The following is a 20,922-nucleotide window of genomic DNA, read 5'->3' as shown; positions in this document are numbered from 1 at the left end:
GACTGTCTGGGGGAAGGCAGCTGAACTGCCTGCCCCTTACAGGAGCCTGCCTCAGGGGAGATGGAGACTAGTTGCTTAATGCGGCTCTTGGAAGGAATTGTGTCAGCCTGGCTCAGGGCTCAGCAGCAGTGGCATATAGGCTATGTCCAGTGGACTGTTCACCAAATGAGATATCATCGTGGCAAGACAAAGAGGGGCATCGGATGATTTGGATCTGCAAGCCTTTTAGTGGGGTTAGAAGAAGATCTAGGGCAAACTATTCACTGGAGAGACTACCTGTCTGCTTTTAGAGTCTCTGAAGTCTTAGAAAACAAGGAGGATTATTCATCTCTCTGAGATGGTTTCCATGAGATCCTGCCTACAGGCAGGGAAATGCATTAGAGAACTTTGCAAAACCCCTTCTGGACATTCCATGAACTTGAGCTTTTTCAGCCTGTCAGCCCAAGAAGGCCCAGTCTTGTGCCATGGACAGGTTCCATCCTTTATAAGCAGGAATGGTACTATTGACCCTTTATTATTTAGACACATGTTCTGCACCATCCTTCCATTTGTGGAAATGGACTTGCGGGTGATTCATCCCTGTTCCTTCACACTCCCCTCTAAGATTAAGGACACACATTTGAAAGATGACTGTTAGGGTGTAGCCTCTATCCATGGGAAAAGTGGAGCTAATCATACTGTGTGTTGAGGCTATGAACCCTGAGCCAACTGGCTATGTATGTAGTGCGGAGAAAGATGGACAGGGTCTTCTGTTATGATGTGCCCCAGCAGGTGATTAAAGAAATAAAAGAGAAAGGTCTCCCAGAGGTTGATGTTGGGCCTGGTCATATTAATATTTTTATAAATGATTTGAAGGTCATATATGGTAAAATCTAAGTTTGTAGCTTCAATTTATCAGTGATAATAGCTGACACATACAGTGCTTTAAGATTTACAAAGCACATTACATAAATTGTCTGAGCCTCATAATAAGGTACTGTGGAAGAAATTTCTGCTTTCTGCCCTTTCAGCATCAGCCTGCCAGAAACAATTTTATTAATTTAAATTAAACCAATTTCAAACATTTCTTTTTAGAGAGAAGTTCAAAGACTGGCAAAGTTACCTTTGTAAATCCAAATTTATGCTATTCACAAACAGAAGACAAAATTCCCTAGTCAGGTTTGGGCAAGGTCCAGAGTTGAGGGCACAGTCTCAGAACAACAGTCTCTTAAAATGTCATTGCACTCTAGAAAGAATCATTCTCCTAAAGTGATTTTCCTTTCCCCTGGTCAAAGGCCAGGTGGTAAAACTGGTAAACAAGCATTATTGCCTTTTTTCTTGTCTTTTGTATGCATTACCTTATTTAACGCTCACAACAACCCTGTGAAGTAGCTATTAACTCCATCTGTTTTTCAGATGAATACGGTGAGACTCAGATGATGTAACTTGCACATAGCCCCCCAGCTAATAAGCATAATTTGAACCTAGGTAGGTCTTCATGGAGCAACTAGGTGGTACAGTGAATAGAGTATATGGCCTTGGAATCAGAAAGACTCATCTTCCTGTGTTCAAATCCAGCCTCAGATACTTCTTAGCTGTGTGATCCTGGGCAAGTCACTTAACCCTGTTTGCCTCAGTGTTCTCGTATGTAAAATGAACTGGAGAAGGAAATAGCAAAGCACTCCAGTATCTTTGCCAAGAAGACCCCAAATGGGATCACAAAGAGTTGGCCATGACTAATAAATGACTGAACAACAAGGTATTTATGACTCCAAGTCCTTCACTTTATCCGAGTCTTCTGAAGTGGTTGTGTGTATTTGAATTTGTACTATTCAGTTATATTTTGCTATATAAAATATTGTTATGTATTTTATAATATTTTATATAGTTAAAACAAAGTTATATAAAATATAGTCATCGGTTCCAGCCCAATGGAAATTGCCCAGTACAAATTTGAATAATACAACCATTTCAGGGGATTTGTTCCCACTAATCAAGACCTGGCTGTACATTGTCTCCCATAAACTTCTGTAAGTCAATAACATACTGAAATACTTGTCTCTATTTTTTTCAAAGGTCACATCAGACACCTATTCCTACATGAGATCTTTCTTGACCCCTCAGCTGCTAGTGTCTACCACCCACATCTTCTATTTCTTTTTTATACACTTGTATCTGCCATGATAGAATGTAAATTTTCTGAAGGCAGCTGTGTTTCGCTTTTGGTTTTGTATCCCCAGCCCCCAGCCCAGTGCGAGGCACATATTCGGCACAGTGAATGCTTATTGATTGATTGATATCTCTCAGAGCAACTAGACCAATTGCTTGAAGAAACTAGGCTGGCAAATATTGTGTGGCTCACACAAAGCCTCTCTGGCCAGCTGCTGGAAGATGGGGAGGTAAATTTGCAGGAAGTGAGGAGCGAGGGAATGGTTTCGTCTATGACCCTGCTTCCGACACACTGATCAACAGCTCCAAAGCCCGAGGCCTCCTAAGACAACTGTGTGTTCTTTCAATCCCAAAGTGGTCCCAGAATACCACATCCACCCGAATTATACAAGCTTGTGTTTTTATCTTCAGCTTGAGAGGAGGAAGAACTCACTACTGGCACATCGAAACTACTCAGGTCTGGTCCTTTGTGGTTTTTTTTCTGCCACCAGAAAGTCTCCCCTGAGATATAACCAAGTCATGTATTACATTTTCTGTAGTCTAAATTGCATTGGAAGGGTTGGCAGTGTGGGCTGCAGTCATCGCAATGGTTACTCATTTCTGAGCCATACTTGAGAATGAAACTATGGCTGTGAATGCTACAAAAGATACCAAACCCTATGAATTCACCATGCCGATTGGCTACCCTCAACCCAGCTGGACATGTATCTGTGCAAATAACCCCCTGAGTACAGCTGAAGGGATCACATTTCATGTGCTGCCCTCCATCCCCCACCCCCACCCCCTTGGGTTGTTGAGAAGGGGAGGCAAATGCTTGTTGCCAGCTTCACTCCCTCATCTCTCTCTGTTCCCCAGTGGCATTCAGCTTAAGGCCATGCAGTGGCTAGCAGGGATTGCATGTCTCTATTTGCTGATGTAGTTGTTTCCATCTTCCTTCTCGAACAGCTATGCCCTTTACCCTTAGTTCAGTCCTTTGGAGCTAAGCACCCAGAGCTTCCTACACATCTAAGGCAATAGCCTATGGCTAAGCGGTCTAGGCTAATGCATTCCAGTGAGGTAGCTCCTCAAATTCTTTCAATCCATTTTAGGGTTGGGGAGAACTAAAGGAAGTGCTTTTTTCAAAGGAATTTAGGAAAGGGGCTTAGCAGCTGAGAATAGAGTCTTAGGATCTGTGTTAGAAAAGATGATGTGTGGAACTGGAGTCAACAGAGCCGGGTTTAAGTCTTCCTTCTGCTTCGGTCAAGTTGCTCCGTCTACGTAAGCCTCAGTTTCTTCATTTATTAAATGGAGATAATGCTACTTAGGCTGACTTTGTATGAGTAAATGAGACAATATATGAGAATGCAGTGAACTGTGAGAGAAATGTGAGGTGTTGTGTTCATGACTCCCAGACCACATCTGCTGCCAACAACCTGTTCTCTCCTTTTCCAGAGTTTGTTTGTTTATTATCCCATTTGGGGAAATTGATTGGATTAAAGCCTGAGTTCCAGGTTCTATCACTGACATGCTACATGACTTGGAAATAAGCTATCTAACACAATTCATTTAACCTTGCTTCATCTCTGTTTCTCAAAAAATAAAAAAGGAAATAATTCCTACTAACTTCTTGGGAGTGGTGTGGAAATATGTGATTATAAGGGGGAAAATATTTGAGATCATAGGAAGAAAGTTTCAATGGAAATCCAATTTATTATCATTGTTGTCAAGCAGTCTTGACTAAGCCCATATATAGCACTAGGTAAGGTATGGCTGTATAGTTGGCTACACTGAGGTATCATTCCCCAAGCAGCTGAAAACTCTCCATACTGCTGGGTGGGCTGCTAGGCAGAGAGATCCAGGACATAGGTTGCTCATGTCCCTTTCACTCACCTCCCCTGTCCTCCCAAAAGTACAAAGTACAGGTACCTTCTAGGACTGACAGACAGCTCCCCTCTTGCCTTCTGGCAGTACATTTGGCCTGGGTGGCAAAACAAATAAACAAGCATTATTACTTTTCTTTTTTCTTACCCATCTGCCTCCATTCCATTTGTCCACACGAACACTTTCCCCAATTTGGCTTCAATTATGGCCGGACTAGGGGATTCTGACAATTCAGTGGGTGACAAACTTCAGGACCGCCAACAAAGCCCACAATCAGGCTCCAGCTCGGCTTGTAATTAGGCACTTTAACTGGGCATTTTGTTCACTGTCTGCTAAGACTGTTGTGATTGTTTCATTTCAGGCACACAAACTGTAATTCTGGTGTCCCCAGGGAAGATGTTGCGCATTATGTCCAGGATGCGGTCTATGGACTGCATACCCAGCCCTTCTAAAGGAGTGTGGAAGGACCGACTTACCTCCTTAGATTATCTTGGCCAATACCTGCTTTATACTTTTCATAAAAGATGCCTCTTAAAGTACGTATGGAGCAAACTACCACACCCTGTCACTCTTATACCTTAGCCAGCCGCTGCATAGCCCAGCCACATTTGGCTTCTCCCAATAACAGAGGCATCTGGCTTCATGATGGTGTGAGTTGGCACAGGCAAAGTAAAATGATGTCTGTGTGCTAGGTGTGTGCAAATCTGGTGCTTCTTCCAAGGAAATGAAGTTCTAATCTCAGCTTCTCCCTTGACTTGCTTATGGTACCATAAATAAGTCTCTGCCTCAGTTTATTAACTTATAAAATAGGAAGTGTATATGTGATCATACCCCCTTCCTTTCCACAACTACTAATACTCTCTCTATGAAATTACCTTCCATTTATACAACACATGGCCTATATTATAGTTATCTGCATGTGAGGGGGGGAGATTAGAATGTAAGGTTCTCGAGGACAGGGGATATTTTTATTTTTGTCTTTATATCCCTAATGCCTAGAACAATACCTTAAATATGGAAACTAAATAAATGCTTATCAGATTGTAGTGGATCTTTCTCAAATGCTAATTTCATTTCACTCTCTTGCTTACGAACTGATAGTGAGTCCTCATTGCTTCAGATCCCATCTATATTCCTCCATCCTTCAAGGCCCTTCCTAAAACAAACATACCTTCCCCTCTCCCCGCTTCCACCCCATCCCTGTCAGTCAATAAGAATTTCTCAAGCTGCTACAAATGTATTTCACAAATATTTATTAAACACCTACCAAGATTAAGTCTTTAGAGACTTGGCAATACAAAGCTAAATATCACATAGACCCTGCAGTTAATAACTAAGAGAGATTGCCTCACAACTTTGTTTCCTACTCTTTGTGACCCCATTTGGGGTTTTCTTGGCAAAAATGCTGGAGTGGTTTGTCATTTCCTTTCCAGCTCATTTTACAGGTGGAGAAATTGAGGCAAATGGGGTTAAGTGACTTGCCCAGGGTCAAACAGCTAGTAAGTATCTGAGGCTGGATTTGAACTTAGGAAGATGAGTCTTTCTGACTCCAGACCCAACACTGTGTCACTTATCTGCCCATTTTTTTTTCTTTCTTTTTTTTCCCCTGAGGCAATCAGGTTTAAGTGACTTGCCCAGGGTCACCCAGCTAGTGAGTATCATGTGTCTGAGCCCAGATTTGAACTCGGGTCCTCCTGACTCCAAAGCTGGAGCTCTATCTACTGTGCCACTTAGCTTTCCCATTATCTGCCCATTTTTAAGATGAAGAGACTGAAATTTAGAAAAATGAAGGTCACACAAATGAAAGTAACCGTCAGAGACAGACTTGAACTCTGGTCTTCCTATTCCAAGACTGATGTTCTTTCCAGTACATTCCACTAACCACTCTCTTGCCTTTTAAGAAGTTTACAAACTAATGGGATGGCTGAGAAAGATGGGTACCCAACAACTAGAATGCTAGGGAGAATGTGCAAATGAGAGAGAGAGAGAAGTCCATCAAAGTGCTAAGAGGATTTCAAGAAGCCAGAGCTCACTTTGGTCTAGGCTTCATAGGGGTTACAAAGAAATAAAAGTCAAGATTCCTGTCTTCAGGAAGCTTATAATAGGCTACAAGATACACATATGCAAAACAATTAGAAAATAAGACAGTGTTTGGTAAACTGATAAATTGTGCAGAACAGAGAAAAAAAGGTGGTCCATAATAAAATATTGATTTGCTCTATACAAACTGACTGACTAATAGGAGTTTGATAAAGGAGAGAACACTATAGTTGGTGTGGTCAGGAAAGGCTTCACCAAAAAGTAGGTGTTGATTTGGACCCCATAAGATATGAGGGTTTGGTTAGATGAAAGACAGAAATGTTTTGTTGGGTTTTTTTCCCTGGTGGTGGTGATTGGGCGGGGCTGAAGGGAGGGAATAATCTTTTATATAGCACCTACTGTGTGCCAGGCACTGTGCTAAGAACTTTACAATTATTTTCTCATTTGATCCTCACAACAATTCTGGGAAGTAGGTACTGTTATTTTATCCCCATTTTACACTTGAGGAAACTGAGTCAAACAGAGGTTAAATGACTTACCCAGGGTAGTAAGTACCTGAAGCTGAATTTGAACTTGGGTCTTCTTGACTCCAGGCCCCAAGCTCTATCCACTGTACCACCAATGTGTTAGGGACAATGAGAAGTAAAAGGATACTGGTATGACTAGAGTAAAGGGTTCATTTGATTGGTAGTGATGGCCCGAGTCCATGGCATGCTATCCCAGTGCTTCATGCAGGGGCTTCCAATCCCAGCTTAGGCACTGACTTGCATAAATAAGCCACAGTACTCATTACCTTACCTTACCTAGGTGAGGAACCTGTGATACTCTCCAACAGCTGGAAATGTTGCTCTGTATTCTGCCTTTGTGTAACTTTGAGCAAGTCATTGAGCCTCTTTGTGCCTCAGTTTTCTCCTCAATAAAATGATGATAAAATGATAACATTCCTGCCACTTCTGATTTCACAGGGCTGTTGTGGGGACAGTGTTCTGGTCTCTAGGATTTAGTGTTGTGACAGGACCCTTAGAACTTGCTTAGTTCAATGACCTCTTTTTACAGAGGAGGAAACTGAGGACAAGAGAGAAGTCCACAGAACATAAATGAGTTATGGTATAGATTAGAGAAGGGAAGTACAGAAGCAGGCAGATCAGGGTTCTAGATGAGAGGTGACGAGAGCCTGAATTCTGGAAGATAAGATAGAAAGCCTTTGTCCCCCATGAGACCTTAGGCAAGTCATTGACTTTTCTGAATGCCAGGGTTCTTGTATGTAAAATAGGGGTAATACCTATAGTGCCTACCTACCCAAAAGGCTGCGAGGCTTAAATGAGGGTGATGTAGTAAAACACCTCACAAACTCTCAAGCACTACATGAACATTAGCAAGTGAGCTAATAATAATAGCTACCAGATATTAGCTATTATTATATTTTTACCATCTTTTGCAGTATGGCATAGTGGATAGAAGGCCAGGTTTGGAATGAGAAAGACCTGGGTTCAAGTCCTGCCTTTGGAACATACCAGTAGTATGGCCAAGGACAAGTCATTTAACCTTGTGGCACTCTAAGCAACCCTAAACCCTGATATACTGAGTTGCAGACCTGCATCTGTGGAGGGGGTTTCCATACTGGGAGTATCCCATATGGCTGAAACCCCAGAACATACATGTATACATGTATGTATGTATGTAACCCCCCCACCTTTCCATCTTCTTACATCTTACTTCCATTGACTCTTTGATATAGTGATACTGGCCTCCTGGCTGTTCCACAAACAAGACATTCCATCTCTCAGCTTCAAGCATTCTCTCTGGCTGTCCCCCATGACTGGAACACTATCCTTCATTCCCATCACTGATCTCCCTGACTTCCTTTAAGTCTCAACTAAAATTCCACTTTCTACAGGAAGCCTTCCCTAACCCCTCTCAATTCCAATGCTTTTCCTCTATTATTTCCTATTTATACTGTATATCGCTTGCTTTGTGTATATTTGTTTGCATGTTGTCTCCACCATTAAATTGTAAGCTCCTTGAGGGCAAAGATTGTCTTTTGCCTCTTTTTGTGTCCTCAGCACTTAGCACAGTGCCTGGCACATAGTAGGTGCCTAATAAATGTTAATGGATTACTATGTATATAGTTATGTATATATACACATATATATGAATATGTGTATGTAGGCATGTGTACATGTATATACACACCCATACATACATTTATACTGTATATGTGTATATGGGGTGGCTAGATGGTTCAGTGAATAGGGTATTGGGTCTGGGGTCAGGAATACTCATCTTCCTGAGTTCAAATCAGACCTCAGATACTTCTTAGCTATGTGACCTTTGGCAAGTCACTCAACCCCGTTTGTCTCAGTTTCCTCATCTGACAAATGAACTGGAGAAGGAAATGGCAAACCGCTCCAGTATCTTTGCGAAGAAAACCTCAAATGGGCCCAAAAAACCCAAATGGGGTCACAAAGAGTCAGACACGACTGAAATGACTGAACAGCAAAAATGTCTATGTCTATATATGTATATACAGGAATGCATATATAGGTATATATGTATGATATGCATGGATATGTGTGCATATAATTAATGTCTACATATTTACAATATGTATGTATATATGTATATAGGTGTGTATATATATACTTAATATACATATATTCATACATACACATATATATTTTATTTTATTTTAATTTTTTACTCTTCAGTACCCAGAAAAGGGATGAAATCCCACAGTAGCTGCTCCATCAATGTATATTGAAGGTGGTAGTTACGCTATTTGGGAGTTGCCCTCATTGAATTTTTCTGGTACATTATGTTTGCTCATTTGTCAAATGGCAGCAGATTCCTGATGAAGCTATTCTATGGGCTAGCAGACCGTAAAAGTCCCCTTGTCGTTGCCCAGGAAGGGAACTGTGCTCCAAAGCTCACTCAGGGTGATCAAGGCTTCCTTCCCTGATACCCTGTTCTTATCCTGGCCCTTCAGACATTGGGGTTAGCCTTTCAGCACTCTCCCTCTTCTTCCTACTGAGAGATGGCCTTCCTGTGGAGCTAAAAATGGCACCTCATGTTCCATCACTTATCTCAAGTCCAATATTTGCTGCCGGTCACAGAACCGTAATCAGGGGGACTCAGAACCAGGCGCTGCCTGGAGAGGAGGAGAGAGATAAAATGAGGAGGGCTGGATTCTACCTGGGGACAGTGAATAGTCTCTGCAGAAGAGATGAGGTTGATGGAGGGGAAAGCAGTGACCCTTAACCCAAAACAAGCAAAGAGTCTGCTGTTGGCACAGGTCAGTGTGTTTCTGTTGCCCTGCATTGGACATTGCCCGTTTGAGTGTTGAAGTCATTTAGTCCACCCCTCTTATTTTACAGCTGAGAAAAGTGAGGTCCAAAGACATTACGACTTTCCCAAAGTCAGACAGGAAGCAAGTGATAGAGATAAAACTTTAACCCAAGTCCCCTGACCCTAGAACCAGTTGTCATTCCACTGTTCCATGTTGTTTGAGATCTAGTACCCATTTCAAATGAACTTGCTCCATAAACTCTTCTGTTTTTGAGCCCTCATCCTAATATACAGCTACCTTTTTTTCTCCTCGTGGAGAAGCTAGCAACCTAGGTGAGGAAATCTGTGAGGTTCTCTGACAATTGGAGATACAACTCTGCATCCTGACTTTGTGTAACCTTGAGCAAATCACCAAACCTCTCTGTGCCTCAGTTTCCTCATCAACATGGCCACTACTGACCTCACAGAGCTATTGTGGGGACAGAATTTTACCAATTCTAAAAAGCTAGTATTCTGGGAGTTAGTGTCATAACTGAACCCTTAGAGTATAGTCTAATTCCCACATTTTACAGATGAGAAAACTAAGGCACAGAGAGAAGTGACTTGTTTGTGATCATACAGAGTCTGTGGTTATATAGCATCAAGGAGAGAATTTGAACCCAGGAATTCTTGTTACCAATTTAGTGACTTTCCCTGTATGTTGTTATTACCACCTTACCTTTCTCTTTTCATTTCCCACTCCTTAATTCCATCTCTCTTCTCTCTTGTTCTTATTTCCAAATTCATTTCCCTCTCATTTTAAAGGCTACCATAGCACCTCCCAGGATTATTTGGTCCTACTGGTGGACCCCAAGGCTAGAAAGATTGTTGACTCCTGGCCTAAAGGTGTACATGATCTCTCAGAATTGTAGGAGTGCCTAGCTTGTATCTCTCTTACATTTACCATATTCTGTTCTATATTTAGTTTGTGTATCTATCTTTCCTCACTACAAGTGAGAAAAAGATATCTTTTTCTATCTATGTGTATCTATCTTTTCTCACTACAAGATTTTAAGCTCCCTGTGGAGGGGGATTATCTTATTTATCTTTTTTTTTTAGGCAATCAGGGTTAAGTGACTTGCCCAGGGTCACACAGCTAGTAAGTGTCAGATGGTTAGTTTGAGGCCAGATTTGAATTCGGGTTGTACTGACTTCAGGGCTGTACTCTATCCACTGTACCACCTAGCTGCTCCTGCCTTATTTATCTTTGAAAGCCTCTTAGTATTATTTGTTGGGTTTGAATCGTCTTCTGCTTCTTAACACCCTATAAATCTTGAATTTCAGAGCTGGAGTTTTCAACATTCACTACCTAAACCCCTCATTTTTCAAACGAGGAAACTGAGACCCAGGAAAAATAAATGACTTGCCTGAGTTTGTACAGGTGGGCCAAGCCAAAACTACAATCAGATCTCCAGTCCCCAGGATGATTCTTTCTCCCTTTCTTCCCTTCCCCTCATAATACTCCAAAGTGTCAAGTAAAGAAGGGTCTGGGGAAGAAGTAGAGAGGACACTATTATAGTTTAGACAGATGGCTCATTTTCACTCCCCTAGATCTCCAGTGGGGCAGCAAGGTGGCAAAGTATGCCGGGCCCGAAGTCAGGAAGACTTCTTCCTTGGTTCAAATCTGGCCTCAGACACTTACTAACTGTGTGACCCTGGGCAAGTCACTTACCCCATTTGCCTCAGTATTCTCATCTGTAAAATGAGCTGGAGAAAGAAATGTCAAACCATTCCATTATCTCTGCCAAGAAAACCCCAAATGCGGTCACAAAGAGTCAGACACAAGGGAACAACAAGAAGATCTCCAATTCTTTCTTCCTTGAGGAATATAAACCAGGCTCAGATTAGCCAGATGTCAGTTGGGCATTTGCATCCCATCCCCATTCAGGGAAAGGAGAGGGGGGTGAAGTTCTACTTTTCTTCCTGGGAGAAGGGAGCATAAGCCCTTTAGCACAAAGTAACCAGACTTTGAATATTCATTCTTCCAATTCTTAGCAATATGCAGTGGCCTGGCACCAAAACGAATTTGTGTGGGGAGGGCCACTGATGCTATAGTAAACCCTTTTGCAGAGACATCCTCTTGAGTATTTCCAAAGTGCTTCACAGCTGCAATGCTACTTATCTCTCCCTTCAGCCCCAGGAGCTGGGCTTTATCAACAAAGAAGGAAACTCATACACAGGGGAAGTGACTAACACAGACTCACTGATCTGATGCTAGCTAGAGCCAGGAGCCATCTCAGAGCTCCCAAGTGCCCACCAACTGCAAAGCTCTGAATGTATTGGAGAGAGAGGGAGAGGGAGAAGAGAAGGGGGAGAGAGAGAGAGAGACAGAGAGAGAGACAGAGAGAGACAGAGAGAGAGAGACAGAGAGAGAGAGAAGAAAAGGAGAGAGACAGAGTGTATATGTGTTTAAAACAGCAAAATCTTCCATAAACCTGTTGGCTAAGCTGGTATAAACATAGGTAATTAATTATAGCCTTCTCTGGTTTTACTTAATCACTGATGAATTTGATCATCTGTTTCCTGTAGTTTGGTTCTAATTACCAAAATCTTTTGTATCCAAAATAAAAGCCAGTCCTCCCTTCCTCTCATCACTGGAGGGGCCTTTGAGCACCTGGTGTTACTGGGCAATTCATGGGTCATTTAAGAACGAAGACCAATTAATTAGGAAAGAAGAACTAGGCCCCAGAACTTGGATCTTGAAACACTACCTTGGGTCAGACTAACTAGAAATGAAGTTGAAAATTATTAACTCCTTCACAGCAAGGAACTAATTTTGTGGTATAGTGGAAAGTTGGAATCACAGCTTTGAAACTTACTGTGTGACTACGGGGACGTGCGTCATTTTACCTCTGAGCCTCAGTTTTCACATTTGTAAAATGGTGGTGATAATATTTGCACTAAATACTCCAACAGGGTTGTGAGTAAGAAAAGTGTTTTTAAAACTTGAAAGCTTTATATAAATGTGAGCTATTATTTATTATCTTTGTGGCAGCTAGGATGGCTCAGTGGATAAGAGTGTTGGGCCTGGAATTAGGAAGACCTGAATTCAAATTCGGCCTCAGACACTCACTAGCTGTGTGACCCTAGGCCACTTTGCTCAGTTTTCTCATCTGTAAAATGAGCTGGAGAAGAAAATGGCAAAATCACTCTAGTATCTTTGCCAAGAAAACCCCAAATGGGGATTTGAAAAATTGGACACGAGTGAAACGACTGAACAAGAAGAAATTATTATTTTTGTATTCTTTCTCCAGCCCTCCCCCCCTCCAAAAAAAAACCCCTCAAAAAACCCAAACACTCAATGCCTAATACAGTGGTAGCCACAAAGTAGGTGCTCAGCAAACAGTTTTTACATGATTGAATATAGGTTAGGAGCCTTGGACTCTATTCTCAGTTCTGGGGTAGAGACAGAGTTCTGGACCTGGAGTGAAGAATACCTGAGTGCAAATCCAATGTCAGATACTTCTTATGTGGGTGATCCTGGGCCAGTCACTTGACCTCAGTTTGCCTCAGTTTCCATAGCTGTAAAATTGGTGATAATAATAACTATAGCACCTACTTCTCAGGATTGTGGTGAGGATCAAACCATGTTGTTGTGAGGCACAGATGAGATAATGTTTATAAAGCACTTTGCAAACTTTGAACTGTATATACATACTAGCTATTAATAACTGAGTAATCATGGAGAAGGGATTGGTAACGGAAGCAGAGGGGCTACCGAGGAAAGAGTGTTGAATTTATAGAAAGATGAACTGGACTTTGAATAGTGGTTTTTCCATTTATTACTGTCTTGATCTTGGGTGAGACTTCATCTTTAGGCCTCAATTTTCTCATCTGGAAAATGAAGAGATTGGGCTAGATGATTTCTAAGGTCCCTTCCAGCTCTAAATCTGTTGGTCCTAAATTATTACCTCTCTGCCTCATAATCCCTTCCTGTCTCTCCTTCCCTCTCTCCTAAAGCAGAAGCCAAAAGTATGTGAGCATGCTTTGAGCTCTCTAAAGATTTTACTGGCAGCTGGAGAATTTGATCCTAAGCTCAGCCGCTCCTGCTGCATTCTTTTCTGTCCTAGGCCTGGGGAGGATGCTGTATTTGCAGCAGGCAGAAGCCAGTGCTCTGAGGAGCCAAGCCCAGAGTGGTTGGGAGGGGATAATCTGGGAAGATGGGCAGGATCAGGGCACATGTTGCAGCCTGAAGAGCTCTTGGCCCCTTTCTTGCTTCCCCTAGGAGGAGGGGAGCAAGAACTTGTATTGGTAATCTCCGTGATTATAATGCTCTAAAGGAGAAGTAGCTGAAGGTTTCTGAAAATGGAAGCTGACCTTTGTCAGTGGTGGGGCAGGGCTTGGAAGGAGCTGCCGTAGCTGGATCCTGGGGATTCCAGCTGTGGAGCAAGAGTACAAGATGAGAGCCAAGGACCAAACAAAGAAAGAACCAGTCCAAGGATGATGATTGCTAAGCAGGCTCAACCTTCAAGTGTGTGTGTGGAGGGAGGGACGGTGATTTAGGAAGCAAACAGAGAAAGAATTTCACTCCCTTTCCACCTCCATTTCTCCCTCCTTTCCCCTGTTCCTTTCCCTTTCCCTCTTCTTCTTCCTCTCCCATGTGTCTCTCCTTCTCCTCTTTCTTCTGTTTCTCTCCCTCTCCCCTTTGCCCTGTTCCTCTTTCCTTCCCCTGTTCTTCTCCCCCTCCCACCTTTCCTCTCTCTCTTTCTTCCTCTCCTCCCTATCTCTTTCTCCTCTATAATCTCTACCAGTGTATATATAGATATAGATATAGATATAGATATATAGCTACAGATAGATATATACATACATACATACATGCATACACAGCTAGTATATCCCAGGGCTCTGCCCAGAAACAACAAATTGTTTCCCTCATCATCATCATCATCATCTCATTATCATCAATTAAGCACTTCCTATATGTTTGTATCTGTTTTGTACATATCTCATACGTTCCTATATAGGTACATGTTACCTCCTCCATTAGAATTTAAGCTCTCTGAGGGCAGGGACTGTTTTCATTTTTTTAATCTTTATATCCCTCCCCTCTCCAGCCCAGCACTGTCTGAGGCACATCGCAGGCGCTTAATAAGTGCTTGCTGATTAATTGATTGATGGATCAGCAGCTGGATCTGTGAGTGGTCAATATAAGTAAACTGAACTGGATTCTACTGAATGAGATTGACTTTAGTTATTGTAGGTCTAATGGCTATATAAGCCCAGAGACCTAGGTTATAGGCATGCCCTCAACAGGAGAGAGGGCTCTCCTCTCCCATCTTCCCCCAAACTGGGGTGAGACTACTATATGGTGAAAGGAATGGAAGCAGTCAAGGCAGCCTGAAGTAGAGAGGGGAGACACAAGGGTGAAACGAGATCAACAAGGGTATCCATGCCCCTTGGCTGAAGACATTTCACCAGCACGGACCTCAGGGTTTAACAATGCATTGTCATCTGTGCTTAAATCCTTCACCTCCTTGTACTATAACCACTCATGGTTTGCCAGACCTCGAGCCTGGATCACCCTGACACCTTCTCTGCTCTTACTCACTTGCTGCTGAATAGAACTAGAGGATGTCATGCAGCCTGCAAGATGTCAGTTCATTTACTCTTCTGTTAATTAACCCTATTTCTTGCCCTGAAGCAGCTGTTCCAAAACTTTTCTTCTTTTCTCAAGCTTCTTTCTTTCCAGAAGACCACCTTGCCTTAGACTTTATGATGAAAATAGAAACCATTCAAGGCTCTTCATCCTCTGGTCCCTCTTCTCTCCTGTATCTCAAAACCCCATGACATCATACCCATCCTCTCCTGCTTTGCTTCAGTCTCTGATGCAGAGGTGGCCCTTCTACTTTCCAAGGCCAGCACTGCACTAGTGCCCTTTATCTCTTCCTCTACTTTTTTCTCTAGCAGCTTGGTCCAGCAATCATCCTCTCTCTGGCTCTAGTGCCTCTTTCCCTGCTACCCACACACATGCCCAAGTTTCCTCATACTAAAAAAAAAAAAAATTTCATTTGAAGCAGCAAGGTAGTGCAGTGGATAGAGCACTGTATTTGGAATCAGGAAGATCTGAGCTTAAGTCTGGCCTAAAATACTTATGAACTGTATGATCCTGGGCAAGTCACTTAACTGCTGTTTGCCTCAGTTTCCTCATATGTAAAATAGCACCTACTTCTCAGGGTTGTGGTGAGGACCAAATCAGGTAGTATTTACAAAGTGCTTTGCAAATCTTCAAGAGCTATTAAAATACTAGCTATCATTATTACTAATTATTATTATTATTGTAGTTGTCAGCACCTATTGTTCCATCTCCCACCTACATGTCCTTGTACAGGCTGTCCCCCTTGCCTGGTGCGCAGTCTTTACCCTAACTTCCTTCAAGGCCCAGCTTAATCCTGATTTCCTCAGTTTATAGTGCACCTCCTTCTTCCCCAATTGCTATGCATTTTCTTTCTTTCTTTCTTTGAATATACTTTATATTTACTTATCTGTTTTTCTGTTCTTTTGCTCCAATAAAATGTAAGCTACTTGTGAGCAAGGGCCATTTTTTTTTCTTTTTTATCTCCAGTGCCTAACACATTGCCTGGCACGTAGTTGACATTTGATAAATGTTTGATGAATGCATATGTTAGTGAATGAAGTCGGCAAAGTATCTCGGGCAGGAGGAGGCTGAAGGAGGAGGCAGGATCATGGACTGAAGGAAAGGACCTCAGAGGTCATCTACTCCATCCCCCCCAGTCATTTTATAGATTAAGAAACTGAGGCCTAGAAGGTAAAATTACTTACCATTGTCTTAGAGCTATTAAGTAGCATCGCTGGGATTTGAACCTAGGACTGACACAAAACAGGGACAGCTAGGAGGAACAATGAATAGATCACCAGGCCTAGAGTCAGGAAGACCCAAGTTAAAATCTGGCCTCAAATACTTCCTAGCTGTGCAGCTGTAGGCAAATCACTTAACCCTGTTTGCCTCAGTTTCCTCATCTGTAAAGGAAAGGCAAAACCACTTCAGTATCTTTGCCAAATGGGGTCACAAAGAGTCTCTGAAACAACTCAACCACACAACTTATACAAATCTATACTGGAACCAGCTCCTTATCCCTAGATTGTCATTTTCTTCCTCCTGTTTCTCCTCCAGGTCCTTCTCCTTCCATGTCCCCAGCTCTCCGTAAAGGCCCAGCTCACATGCCACCCCAGCCAGAAGTTATGTTCAGAAAATAATCTAATAGAGAAGATAAGAAGGGAATACCAATAACTGTACTACAAAGCAAAAGGTACTAAGTGCATGAGAGGTGTCAGAATGGCTTTAGAGCTCAGAGAAGGGAGACACCACTTCTAGGGATGGGAAGGACCAGAGAAGACTTTGGGCAAGAGGGAGCATATGAGCTAGGGCTTGAATGATTTCACCAGGTACAGTTAGAGGATTTCACTTGCATGTTATTTTTTAAGAGTTCTTCTGTCTTCTTTTTTTCTTACATAGGACTGGCTGCAGACTATGAAAAGCATTTTAAAGGCGCATGTAGAGACTCCCCCTCCTTTCCACTCCTTTCCCTTCTTGCCCTCTGTACATCCTTGGGCCTGTCCTCATTGGCTCAACATGGCCTGAACAAGGCATTTATAAGGTCTGGAAATTGCTTTTCCTGTGTGTTACTATATCTATATCCCTTAGAGGCTTTGAGCCTTCATTTTAAAACATGAAATGACTTGGAACAAAATAAATATCTATGGGCCATGGAAATTGGGGCTTTCCAGCATTAAACATTTATAAAAAGTAATTTTTATTTTATGTCCCAGGCAGCTGCCTTGCCCCTTTGCCTACCCCTGGTTCCAGCTCTATGATGGAGTACATGCAACCCCCTCCCTGAAAGCTAGGGTTTTTCTATGTCCTATTCTGTACCTTCCCCATGCCCATCCCCATCCCCATCCCCATCCCCATCCCCATCCCAACCCCAACTTACCTACCTTGTATCTTATCCCTCAGGGGCCAGCTCCCAGGTTTTCTAGGTAGCTAACCTGCCTAACTTAAAGTGCTTATGGGAGATGACAAGGAGGCCCAGCATCGTACAGAATACCAGCTGGGCTCCCAGGTTACACATATTCATTTTCACAATGGCCTTCAGAAGATGATACTCCAGAAGGAATGGACCTTTATTGTCCAACATATTAGTGATTAGTGACACAGGGAAGTCATGATGGGCATTACATGCCTCATAGGACGTGAGTCTGGCACCATTGCTGGCTAGTATTTGGGATAGGTAGGCCTTGCATCACTGCTCAAGCCATACAACATAGGAGCTGCCAGCCTGTAGGACCTGTCCTTTGTATGTGTTCTCATCATCTATAAATATAGCTGTGGGACCCTGGTCAAGTCTGTTTGAGCCACAGTTTCATTATCTGTCAAATAAGAGTTGGGATTAAGTCATGGGATCCATGGTTCATGAATTTTAGAGCTTGTATGATCTTAGACAGTGCCTTGTACAGATGAGGCAATCACAAAGGTTCCTTCCAACTCTAATGTCCTATGAATCTAAGCATATTCTAGGGATGGTAAGCACCTGTGCATTCTGAACTACTTGTGCTAGGCTTTGTCTCAGCAACCTAGCTGTAAGCTTCTTGAGGGTAGTGACCAGGTAATTTCCATCTGCATTTTCCTTCCTCCTCTCCCAAAGTACTCAAATAGCTCTTAAATCATCTTTCTTGGCTGCCTGACTCATTTCCTTTCAATTTTCCAAATCTGTTCAATGAAGTTGTTCCTGGGATGCTGGCATGGTTCCCGGATGGTATTCTAGGCCTCTGGGGTTCCATCTGACCCATCAGGTAGGATGGAGAAGCAGCTGCTCTTTGTTTGACATATTTGTGGAAAGCTATTCCCTGGCTGAGCCCAGTTACCTGCTGCACCCCAGGGAAAAGGGCAGCCACAGCTAACTCTTGATATACCAGGTTCAGAAGTCACAGAATCATTGACTTGGAAAGGTACCTTAGGCATCATTAATTCAACCCTTTCTTATGACAGATAAACATGTATTAAGCACCCACCATGTACCAGGCACTGTGCTAAGCACTGGGGTTACAAAAAGAGGCAAAAGACAGTCCCTGCCCTCAAGGAGCTTACAATCTAACGGGGGAGACAATGTGCAAACAAATATATACAAAGCAAGCTATATACAGGATAAATAGTAAATAATTAACAGGGAAAGGCTTGGAATTAAGAGGGGTTGGGGAAGGCTTCCTATAGAAAGTGGAACTATAGCTGGGACTTAAAGGCAGCCAGGGAGGCCGATAGTCAGAGTGGAGGGGAAGAGCATTCCAAGCATGAGGGAAGGCCTCAGACAGAGTGCCTGGAGCCGAGAGATGGGGTGTCTTGTTCATGAAGCAACAAGACCAGTGTCGCTGGATCAAAGAGTACGTTGCAGGGAGTGAGGTGTAAAAAGATTAGCAAGATAAGGGGGTGAGTGGGTTATGAAGGGCTTTGAATGCCAACACGAGGATTTCGTATTTGATCCTGGAGGCAAGAGGGAGTCACTGAAACTTATTGAGTAGGAAGTGGGGAGTGAAATAATAATAATGATGATAGCTAGCATTTCTATAAGGCTTTAAAGTTTGCAAAGCACTTTATTTATATTATCTCATTTGGTCCTCACAAGAACCCTGGGAAGTAGGTGCCATTATAATCCCCATTTTATGAGAGGTTTGAGTGTCTTGTCCAGAATCACAGATTATTTTATAGAGAAGGAAGCCAAGACACCCAAAGGCAATGTGATTTCCTCAAGGTCGCCCAGAAAATTAGTGACCGAATTAAGCACTGTCTCTGCTGGTGCTGCCTTCCCAGAACCCTTCTGAGGCTTGGCAGAAGCAGGAGTGGGGAACCTGCAGCCTCAAAGCCACATATGGCCCTCTAGGTCCTGTAAGCTTTTCCTCATACCTAGCCTAAACCAAGCAGGCCAACCAGGTATTTGCTCAACCAACACTCTCAATTAATTGATTCTAGGGAACATCTGGGTAGCTAGGTGATGCAGTGGACAGACCATGGGGCCTGAAGTCAGGAAGATCTAAGTTCAAATATGGTCTCAGACACTTCCTAACTGTGTGGTCCCCGACAAGTCGCTTACCCCTGTTTACCTCAGTTTTCCTCAACTGTAAAATGAGCTGGAGAAGGAAATGGCAAACCACTTTAGTATCTTTGTGAATAAAACCCTAAATGGGGTCATGAAGAATCAGACACAACTGGAAAATGACTGAACAACAACAAAGGCACATACATGAAAACTGAGGTTCAGAATGTTCATCCTTGAAATGCTGCAAGATTCTGAAGTGCCTTCCAAAGCGACAGGGAGTTCACATTTTCTTAAGCAGCACAGTGAACAGGATGCTGTACTTGGAGGTTAGAAGATCTGGGTTCAGATCCTATGTCTTGTACTTAATAGCTGCATAACTGTTGCCAAGCCACTTAACCTATGTGGACCTCAGTTTCCCTATCTGTAAATGAGAATGCCTAAAGAGAGAAGCAGAGCCCACTTCTGACACTGTGTGACCCTGGACAAGTCATTTAACTTCTAAAACTAATTTCCCAGTCTTTATTGGTAGAAGGATTTTCCTCATTGGGAGGGACCCCACATCAGTGAAATAAGAAGTCCAGTCCAACAAAATGATACCAATAGAACCTACCTCACAGGTTGGTTGTGAGATTCAAATGAGATAATGTATATATAAATCAATTTACAAACTTCAAAGTGCCATATAAATGTTAATTATCACTATGGTTTACATAATACTTTTCTCATAGCAACCCTGTTGGATAGGTAGTACCAATAGTATTATTTCCATTTTAAAGATGATGAAATTGAGGCTCATAGAGACAAAATGATTTGCCTACAGTCACATAGCTAATAAGTGCTGAAACCAAACTCAGACCCAGGTGTTGTGATTCTTGGGCTTCTGTCCACCACACTATGCTGTCTCCCCAGATTGTAAAACAGGCTCACTATTCAGTAAACATTTATTAAGCACCTACTATGTGCCAGGCACTGTGCTAAGCACTGGGGATACAAAATGTGGCAAAAGACTGTCCCCACCTTCAAGGAGCTTAAAATCTGATGGGGAAAGGGGAAACACCATGCAAACAAATATATACAAAGCAATCTACGTACAGGATAAATATAAAGTAATTAACAGTGGGAAAACACTGGAATAAAAAGGGTTAGGGAAGGCTCCTGTAGAAGGTGGGATTTTAGTTGGGATTTAAAAGAAGCCAAGGGAGTCAGTAGTCAGTGGAGGAGAGAGATCAGGGACAGCCAGAGAATTTCTTCAGTAAATTACATTCAGTAGGATTTCAGTGTTCTATTTATTGTATCATATTTTAATTGTTTTTGAAAATGGGTCATCAAGATTCAATTCCACAATCATGAAGATACCTTTTGTGTGCAGACCACTGGGCTAGGATGTGGAGGATGTAGACAGGATTAAGATCTCAGTGCTTGCCTTCAGTCTAACAAAGGACACACACACACACACACACACTCTCTCTCTCTCTCTCTCTCTCTCTCTCTCTCTCTC

General features: G+C 42.5%; 1 protein-coding gene across 3 annotated transcripts in view; it reads left to right on the top strand.

Annotated features, from left to right (window-relative positions):
* The window catches only part of UBASH3B (ubiquitin associated and SH3 domain containing B), a 169,914-nt gene that overhangs the window by 89,725 nt on the left and 59,267 nt on the right, over positions 1–20,922 (top strand). Inside the window, exon 1 of one of the 3 annotated variants that reach the window (XM_027835674.1) lies at positions 4,413–4,544. The exons of the other annotated variants lie outside the window; for them this stretch is intronic. Coding sequence (XP_027691475.1) covers positions 4,417–4,544 — 128 coding nt within the window. The 5' untranslated portion in view covers positions 4,413–4,416. Of the gene's footprint in view, positions 1–4,412; positions 4,545–20,922 lie in introns of those variants that run through there. 3 annotated transcript variants of the gene reach the window in all.

Source organism: Vombatus ursinus, unplaced genomic scaffold (genome assembly GCF_900497805.2).
Source record: "Vombatus ursinus unplaced genomic scaffold, bare-nosed wombat genome assembly UNPS02014816.1, whole genome shotgun sequence".
Lineage (NCBI taxonomy): Eukaryota > Metazoa > Chordata > Mammalia > Diprotodontia > Vombatidae > Vombatus > Vombatus ursinus.
Note: the sequence above shows the minus strand (reverse complement) of the source record. Positions and strands in the feature narration are given on the sequence as shown.